The following is a 9,617-nucleotide window of genomic DNA, read 5'->3' on the forward strand; positions in this document are numbered from 1 at the left end:
ATAATCATGGGCCTATTCACTTCCTTGGTCCCTATAAAAAAACGAAGGTATCACTGGACCGCTTATATTCTCAAGGGTTTGAAATTGTCAACCTCATCTCCCTAGAGATCGTCGGTGCCAGTGAAACTCAACATCGGTGTGAAAATCAACCACCGCGACCATCTCAATGAACCACCGACGCTAATATTGTAAACTCTACGAGTTGTAGGTTGACATAATTTGGTCGTCTTCTTCATACCATCCTACTGACAGGTAAAAAAAATCAAGAATAGAAAATTATGAGTTTGACTTCATCGATTAAAAAATGTGCACTTCTCCAAACTAATATGATTTTTCATTGATCCCTTTATCTTCATCTATCAATTTATGGTTAAAATGATTCTTTATGGTTTACCTTGTTATTTTGTTATTTTGGTTTACCTATTTTCACTTAATGATATAGGATTCATTGTTACCTTTTATATCAATGGAGGCTTATTAGATGTAAAAGGGGATAAAGTGATAATGGGTGAGACCCCAATATCTTGTTAAACATATTTAATAACTATAAAATAAATGAAAAGTATAAAAAAATAGTAAGGGCATGTTAGTCTTTTTGTGTGACGCAGGGACATTTGTGTAATTTACCCTAAAAAGTATAAAAAAAAATAGTAAGGGCATGTTAGTCTTTTTGTGTGACGTGACCGCCGACGCAAAAAAACATATAATGGGGACTGTTCGAGTTAAGAAAAAAATATTAAGGACCAAAAGCATAAATTATTCAAACTAGGGACCATTCGTGTAATTTACTCTGAAATAAAACAAGTTTAGGTTTTGGATAAATATAGCCGTTAGTAAGCCATAGTATTGCATATCTTAGTTTATCCATTCCCCCTTGATTTATTGTATATTGCTAAATAAGACCCTTCTCCAACTTGAAATCCAACAAAGCGCGATATACGTTACTACCTGCGCCCCAAATTTCAAAAATCAGCAACACATCTCAGCCGTCAATCCTAAACCAGATCTCGGAAAGCTTTCAATTCAAAAAAACAGTCATTTGAATTCAATTACATTCCCTTAAAACACATGAAAACAACCAAACAAACTACACTTCATTTAGGGCTTTTGTACTAGATTTGAAATGATCTTCTTCTCACCTCCATTTTCAGCTCGATATTCTACTAGATTATCTTGATCTTGCGTCTAGTATACTGTTTGGTTCTCATTCTCGTTTCAGATTATTGGTTTTCGTTTCTTGATTCATAATGATGAGAGATTCGAAGCTCTCGCGACGAAATTCCGGTAAAAATCTTAATTTCGAAGAAACTGAAAATGTGCCGGTGAATGTTAACATTCGTGAGTCATCGATTCGTCGGATGAGCATCGACTCTTGTTCCAGGCCTCCATTGAACTCAATTCAAGAACCCCTTCAAAACCCTAGTAAACCAGCTCAGGAACCAGGGTTCAGAAGCTCAAAAACACATAGAACACCGACTAAAGCTAAAAGTAGGCATCAGGAATCTGCTATGACAATGAGAACTCCAGAAAAGCAAGGGGTTGTAGCTAGAGATCGATTTGGGTGGGGCAATGATTCAACTGTGAATACTCCTAGGTCATGTAGGACATTGGGAAGAGCTTCTTTAGGGTTTCCGGAGCTTAATTCTGCACATTCTACACCTACAAAAACTGTAACCAAGCCTCCAAATCCAGGGTTAATTTATGGAGGTAACACTAGGCCTCCTGTTCGTACTGGAAACTTTGCTGCTTTATCTAAAGGAATTCCTGTAACATCCAACACTTGTACAACTGTAAATACCATCGAGGTCCCTCATTTTGATCTTAGAGAAGATCCATCATTCTGGATGGATCACAATGTTCAAGTAAGCTTCTTCTGATACAATTTAATCTCAAAAGATTTTGATTTTTTTTTACTTATGCGCATAATTTCTTCAGGTTTTGATTCGTATCCGACCTCTCAATGGCATGGAAATCACTTCACAAGGCTACAACAGGTGTCTAAAACAGGAAAGTGCACAATGTTTGACATGGGTTGGAAATCCAGAAACTAGGTTTACATTTGACCATGTAGCATGTGAAACAATTGACCAGGTATACAAGTAAAAACACAGATAAATTAAGTTTGTTCTTCTTGAATTTTTCTATTACAATTCTTAAAAAAACAAGAAACTTTTCAGGAAACCCTTTTCAAGATGGTTGGTGAGCCAATGGTGGAGAATTGCTTATCTGGATACAATAGTTGTATGTTTGCATATGGACAGGTAAATTAAGTTTATTAGAATAAGTGAATAACATTTGTCAATCAATTAATCATAATTTTTAGTTTCTTACTTCATATTATATGTAATTACAGACTGGAAGTGGGAAAACACACACAATGCTTGGTGAAATAAATAATCTTGAAGTAAAACCTAGCCAATATCGTGGAATGACACCTAGAATATTCGAGTTCCTATTTTCAAGAATCATAGCGGTAGTAGTTATGACTTATGACATATTCATAATTCCAAATCTACCCTTCAAAAGCATTTCCAATCTTAAAAATTCATTTTTCATATACAGGAAGAAGGAAGTCGAAAGAATGAAAGACTTACATACAATTGCAAGTGTTCTTTCTTGGAAATCTACAACGAACAAATCACAGATCTTCTTGATCCTTCATCTACAAATCTACAAGTATGTAAATCTTTGAGTTTGACCCTTTTTTGACCTAATAAACGTCATCATTATGTTTAAAAAAAGGTCTCTTTTTTCTCACTTTTAGCTTCGGGAAGATGTTAAAAAGGGTGTATATGTTGAGAATTTAACCGAATTAGAAGTTCATACAGTGGGTGATATTCTTAGGCTTTTAAGTCAGGTAAAAAATATGATCTTTTAATCTTTTTTTTTATGTTCTTGAATTTTACCTTTCCTTTTTACTAATGTTGTCAAATGTATCATAGGGTTCTGCAAACAGAAGAGTTGCTTCTACAAATATGAATAGAGAAAGTAGTCGTTCACATAGTGTTTTCACATGTGTAATTGAAAGTAGATGGGAAAAAGATTCAACATCTAACCTAAGATTTGCAAGATTAAACCTTGTTGATTTAGCTGGATCAGAAAGGTACATGATTCAGTATTTCAGTTATATATTATTAATTCTTTTTTATTTTTTTGTTTTGGTGTTTCATAAAACTAAAATTATACTGTTATGTTTAAACAGGCAAAAGAGTTCTGGTGCTGAAGGTGAGAGGTTAAAAGAAGCTGCAAATATTAACAAATCATTATCGACACTTGGGTATGAAAAGATTTTACTAAAATAATACTAAGTGATTTTATAAATTTATTTTTTTTGTTTTTGTATTTGTTTTCTTGTTAATGTAAATTTTGTCTTTTTTTACAGTCATGTGATAATGGTTCTAGTAGATGGTGCTAATGCAAGGACAAAACATGTTCCCTATAGAGATTCTAGACTCACATTCCTTCTTCAGGTATTTGTTTGAGTAAATGACCATTTTACCCTTCTGTTTAGAAATGACCTTAATAGGGAAAAAATGAAAATTTTCTTGACTTTCTATGTTTCTTTTTTCATCCCCATTAAGTCCTGTATGGATAAAGCGGTTAAATGGATAATAATATTTGTTTGGGTAAATGACCATTTTACCCTTCTGTTTAAAATTGACCTTACTACAAATATAATACAGGACTCATTAGGTGGAAACTCGAAAACAATGATAATTGCTAACGTGAGCCCTTCAATAAGGTATGTTTATATATCTTTTCTTGTATTGTTATCACATGAAATTAAATTATTTAACTATGTAATAATTTCTTTTTAATTTTTTGATAGTTCTGCTACTGAGACTTTGAACACTTTAAAGTTTGCACAACGTGCAAAACTTATTCAAAACAATGTAAGATAGTTCTTCATAGTTTCAATTCATGTTAAATTTTGATAGCTTTTTTTTTTTTACCTTTTTACCCTTACATTCTTCAAGATTTACAATTTTTCCATCTTATTGTCATTATCAAGGCTGTGATTAATGAAGATGCATCAGGAGATGTTGAAGCACTTCAACATCAAATTCGACTTCTAAAGGTAAAACCTTTATTCTCTTTTATTATAAATATAAGCTTATAAATATAAAGTTAAAAATATAATAAAATCAAATGTCTTTTTTAGGAGGAGCTTGTGACTCTTAAACGCCTCAACTTATCAAGGTCCATAACAAATAATTCAAAACATGAGAATTGTAGCAATGAAAGTTCACTTGATAATTATGAAGATGATGATGAAAAAATCCTAAGAGTTTCTTGTAAACAGGTAATACTAACAAATAATTCAAAACAAAGTTTTTTTTGACTTTTTGACTTTTTGTTATCTTTTTGAGAGTAATGCTTTATTTACTGTTTTGTTATATTAGTTAAAATCATTAGAGACTTCATTGAATGGAGCTTTAAGAAGAGAGCAATCTACTGAAAATTCTATAAAACAACTTGAAGCAGAAATAGAACAACTGAATAGCCTGGTATGTTTTCTACTTTTGTAGTTTTCTTTGGTGTGTTTTTATATATATATATATAAATTAAAAAGTTATATAAAATTTGATATTAGGTGCATCAAAGGGAGGAGGAAAACAGGTGTACAAAAATGATGTTGAAGTTTAGAGAAGATAAAATACAAAGAATGGAGTGTCTTTTATCTGGATCACTGAGTGTTGATTCTTATTTGTTAGAAGAAAACAAAATGGTGAATGAAGAAATCAAGATTCTTCGTGGAAAAGTTGAGAGGAATCCTGAAGTGACACGTTTTGCTGTGGAAAATATTCGGCTTCTTGAACAACTTAGAAGGTAGATTTTAAATAAAATGGAAATTTATATTTAACAGTGAATGGATTTCAAGAATCAAGATTTTGTGTTTTTGGATTTTGTTTAGATTTCAAGATTTTTATGAAGAAGGGGAGAGGGAAATGTTGTTGACTGAAGTTTCTGAATTGAGGGATCAGTTGACTTTGTCTCTTGATCAGAATTTGAATCAAAGTATCGAAAAGGTAATTTTTGAATTTTCTTTTTTTACATTTATCATCTTTTTTTTTATTAACCCTTTGAAAATGGCAATAGGAAAGTACACAAGACAAAAAACAAGATGATTTTCTTCAACTTGAGGTAATCAATCTTCTTTTATGTTTGCTCTTTTATCAATTTAAACTTGTGTTTTAACTTTTTCTTTTTAATTTTTTAAATTTCAGTTAGAAAATAGCAAGAAAGAGTTAGAGAAATTCATGGAGAAAAATGCAAAACTCTGCAGGGAAATTGCCGATTTAAATGATTTACTAGAAATGCAAAAATCTGAGGTCATAAAGGTAATTTCCACCTTTTCAGGTATTTGTTACTTATGTTTGAATATAACAAGAATTTCAATGGTATTTCAGGATGAAATTCTTGCAAATAACACCAATGAAATACTGGATTTACAATTGGAGGTTGAAATTTTGAAAATTATTCTCAAGGAGGAGAGATTGATTCATGTTGAAACAGATGAAAAGTTTTTGTTAATAACAAAACAATGTGAAAACTTAAAAGAAGAGCTTCAAGAAGCAAAATCAATCATTGAAGCTCTTGAGATACAAAATCTTGTGTCAATCAATGAGCTTGAAGATCTCAAGAACATTAATAATAATCAGTATTCTGAAATCACTTCTTTGAAAGACAAAATCTTAAGTCAAGAATCAAAAGAGCAAACTTCATTAACCAAAGTGCAAGATTCTCTTGAAAAAGCCAAGAAATTGAATACTTTTTACCAAAATGATCGAGTTTTTCATGAGTCTAATGAAGAACAAATGGATGAAGTAAGAAAGCAAGTTGAGGCTGAAACTAGTGAGGTTATAGTTTGCTTACAAGAAGAGCTTTGCAATATTCAGAAAAAAATGCAAGAAAATAGTTTAAAGGAGAGAGAAACACAACAAGAATTGATCATTTTGCAAGAGAAACTCGATGTTATGAGTGAATGCAATAGAACATTAAGAGAAAAGTTTGAAGAGAAAGATAGAGTTTTATTCGGTTTATGTGAAGAGATTGAAGAGGTTCTTAGTGTTGGTGATATGGCTCTTGATGATGTTTTAAATCGGTTTGTAAATGGAAAACAAGATTGGGTTTCAGAGAAATTAAAGATTATTGCAAGAAATGTATATGAAAAGGAGTTAAGGATTGAGGAATTGAATTCATGTTTAGAGGATGCAAAAAGAAAGAGTAACGAAATGGAGTCGATGTTGAGGTCATTAAGAGGGGCAATTTTGGTAATGTCAGAAGCACACCAACAAGATTGCAACAAAAAAGATGAAGAAATTGTTGAAAAGGAATGTGAGATTGATAAGTTAAAAGAAAGTCTTGTAGAAAAAGATTTTGCAATTGAAGTGGAGTCTTGTTGTTACTTTGATAAGTTTTTAGAAACCGATTTTATGATTGAAGAAATGAAGATTGAGATCTCAGAGATGAAGAAAAAAGAAGTTTTTTTAATAAACGAGAGAGAAAGTTATTCGATTCTTGAAGAACAAATTGAAGAAGATACAATTTCAATGAAGAAAGAAGTGGAAGAGATTGAACATATGATTCTTGAAATCCAAGCTAAAAATCAAGATCTCATGTCATTTGATTTTGACAACATCAAGTCTTGTGTTCATGAAATGCTGACGTGGCATGAGGAAATATGGTGTGAGATAATTGCTAAAGATTGGGTTGTGTCTGTGTTGCATGTGTGTCACATGGGAATATTAATGGAAACACTGAGTGGTTTGAATGTAGAAAAGAGTCTACTTCACCATGGATTATGTGAATCGAATGCTTTAGTATCCGAGTTAAAAGGGCAAAATGGTAAATCAAGAAAAGAACTTGAAGCTTGTAGCATGCTTAGAGGGAAGTTATTGGTTGACATCAAGAATGGTTTTGATCGAATTTCAAGAAAAGAAGAAGAAACCGGAAATCTCTCGATAAAAATTACAAATTTTGAAAAAAAGATTCTTGATTTACAAGTTATGGAGGAAGCAATGTTGGAAAGATTTAATCATATGGGAGATGAGCTTTTTACAATAATGAAAGAAATAGATGTTATTGAAGTGATTCATGATGAAGATGAAGAGAAAATAGTGATTGATTCATTTGCAAAAGAGATTGAGTTGTTGTTGAAGCTAGAAAAAATGGTTTCTATAAATAATGATCTTGAGAAAGAGAAATTTAGTATTTCTATGGAACTTGAGAAGTTTAAGGAAGACATGATTATTTCATTTGTGGATATGAAATTAAAAGATAGCTTTGATCTTGAAATGTCATCATGCAAACTTCAACATGAATTGGAAATGAATGTTGAAGAGTTGAGATTACAAAAAGAGGAAAACAAGAGACTTTCAATCATGTTAAAAGATCAAAAACATGAGATTGAAGAAGCATTTGAAGAGTTAAGATTACAAAAAGAGGAAAACAAGAGACTTTCAATCATGTTAAAAGATCAAAAACATGAGATTGAAGAAGCATTTGAAGAGTTAAGATTACAAAAAGAGGAAAACAAGAGACTTTCAATCATGTTAAAAGATCAGAAACATGAGATTGAAGAAGCATTTGAAGCTTTACAATGTGAAGTCTATGAAAGTGTTGTGAAAAGCCATGTACTTGATGAAAAAAACATTTTGATAGAATCATTGAAGGAAGATGTGAAAACAATTAGTTGTGAAAAAGATGAAAAGGAAGAGGAATTGAAGGTTTATGAGAAGTCAGTGGAAGAGCTAGAATGCACTGTGAATGTACTAGAAAACCAGGTAATATTAAAAAAAAAAGAAACTAAAACTCTTTTTTTATATTTTTCTTTTATTTATATTAACAAAGTTTATTGAATTTCCAAGATTAAGATGGTGAAAGGAGATGCAGAAAGACAAAGGTTGCAAAGGGAGGAGGCAGAAGTAGAGCTTCATGCTTTGAAACAAAGCAACGATTCTGTTATTATGCAAAGGTTTGTTTGTTAAAAACTTAAAATCCAAAATTCATACATTGTTAAAAACATGTAAATTTATTATATATGATTTTGTTTATTTACAGAGATTTAGATGAAAAAGAGAAAGAGCTTCAAGATCTTCTTAGACGCAACATCATTCTTCAAAAAGAAATCATCTCCAAAGATGCAGAGGTTTTACTTTTAATTTTACTTTTACTTTTCACTTCTTACTTATCATTTTCTTTATTCAAAATTTTCTCATGACTTGTTTATTTCAATAGATCATTGAGTTGAATCTCCAAAAGGTTCAATCTAGGGAATATAATGAGAAAGTAAGCAAATCCATAAACTATGTAATATATATAATATGTTCTTGTGTTTTTGTATTAACAAAAGAAATGCATAATACTAGATTAAGGCAATGGGGGAAACAACGCCGGATGTGAATAACATAAATTCACCATTAAAAAGAGTTGAGAGAAGTGGATCAAGGTCAAAGGGTCAAAATGGTTCTTCTCCTTTTAAGAGCATAAGATTAGGGTTTGTACAACAAGTGAATTGTGAGAAGGAGAAGGATGAAGAGCTAATTTCTGCAAGAATTCGTATTCAAGAGCTTGAAGCATTGGTTGCAAGTTGGCAAAAGGAGAATAATGAGGGTGTTAAGCAACAACAATTGCTTACAATGGAAAATGAAATGTTAAAGGTTTGAATTTGTAAAAGCCTATGAATATAAAAATATCACATATTTGATATCTTGCTTTGCTTACTTATCAACTTTTGATGGATGTAGAATGAGATCGATAATCTCAAGAAGAATGTGATGGAACTTGAAGTTGAAGGACAACAAAATCTCCAACAACAAATCGATCATCATGCCAAAATAAAGGTTCAAATTTTTTACCTTTCGTTGTTGAAAAAAAAGCTAGGAAATTGTCTTAGGAGCTATTTGATAGTTGCTGATTGAGTCGGATCTGATTGAGTCATACCAGACTTAGTAAGAAGCTTTTAATTGTGATATCAAACGGTCTGGATATGATTGAGTCAGACACAACCTCTTACCAGACTCAGTGAGTCAGTAAGCATATCAAACAGTCTCTTACTTTGTAATACAAATGACAAATTCCCAATAAAATAAAATCGATTAGGTGTAAATTATTGTTAAAAGTTGTAAAGGCTAATAATGTCAATGTAACAGGAGGAGAACAATGTGTTAAAGGCTCAGAATGATGAAATTAGTCATAAGTTGAAAAGGGCAGAAGTAATTATTAGACGAGTGAAAGAAGAGCTTGCAAACTTACGTGCAACTAGTGAAAGAAGGCCTTGTTGATGTGGAATACCTAAAATTTCATGAGTAGTAAACAATTGAAAGAACAAAACAAACATTTTTTATTGCAATTTGCTTGAAACAAAGGTAGGCGGAACAAGGGAAGTGTATCACAAATTCAAGATTTCTTGAAAATGTAGAGTTAGTTTTACGCTAGCTTAGCTACTTACTATTTAGTTATATCCTTCATGTTGTTGTCGAACATGTATATGAAGTGTTTTCATAGTTCTTTTAGGTATGTAAATTCTAAGGTTATATAGCAAAAAAGTCATTGCATTATTGTTTAAAACATATTTTGGATGTATTAATTCAGATTCACCTAGCATTTCGAGA

General features: G+C 31.4%; 1 protein-coding gene across 1 annotated transcript; it reads left to right on the forward strand.

Annotated features, from left to right (window-relative positions):
* The first annotated feature begins 978 nt into the window (after positions 1-978).
* Positions 979-9,617, forward strand: LOC111895724 (kinesin-like protein KIN-12D). Its single transcript, XM_023891797.3, has 25 exons — positions 979-1,862; positions 1,936-2,091; positions 2,178-2,261; positions 2,354-2,473; positions 2,563-2,676; positions 2,765-2,857; positions 2,943-3,103; positions 3,203-3,277; positions 3,383-3,470; positions 3,684-3,742; positions 3,830-3,893; positions 4,013-4,078; positions 4,163-4,303; positions 4,404-4,508; positions 4,595-4,830; positions 4,916-5,030; positions 5,101-5,145; positions 5,229-5,342; positions 5,412-7,787; positions 7,872-7,978; positions 8,065-8,152; positions 8,242-8,292; positions 8,373-8,663; positions 8,751-8,846; positions 9,156-9,617. The coding sequence occupies exons 1-25, from the start codon at positions 1,248-1,250 to the stop codon at positions 9,285-9,287; spliced, it is 5,592 nt and encodes a 1,863-aa protein (XP_023747565.1). The 5' UTR covers positions 979-1,247; the 3' UTR covers positions 9,288-9,617.

This window comes from Lactuca sativa, chromosome 7 (assembly GCF_002870075.4).
Source record: "Lactuca sativa cultivar Salinas chromosome 7, Lsat_Salinas_v11, whole genome shotgun sequence".
Taxonomy (NCBI): domain Eukaryota; kingdom Viridiplantae; phylum Streptophyta; class Magnoliopsida; order Asterales; family Asteraceae; genus Lactuca; species Lactuca sativa.

Excerpts from the sequence above, each read along its gene's own strand:
- LOC111895724 (XM_023891797.3), top strand. The coding sequence starts at position 1,248 with ATGATGAGAGATTCGAAGCTCTCGCGACGAAATTCCGGTAAAAATCTT. Across the intron at positions 3,743-3,829 it reads AACGTGAGCCCTTCAATAAG|TTCTGCTACTGAGACTTTGA; the intron begins GTATGTTTATAT and ends ATTTTTTGATAG. Across the intron at positions 5,343-5,411 it reads AAAAATCTGAGGTCATAAAG|GATGAAATTCTTGCAAATAA; the intron begins GTAATTTCCACC and ends ATGGTATTTCAG.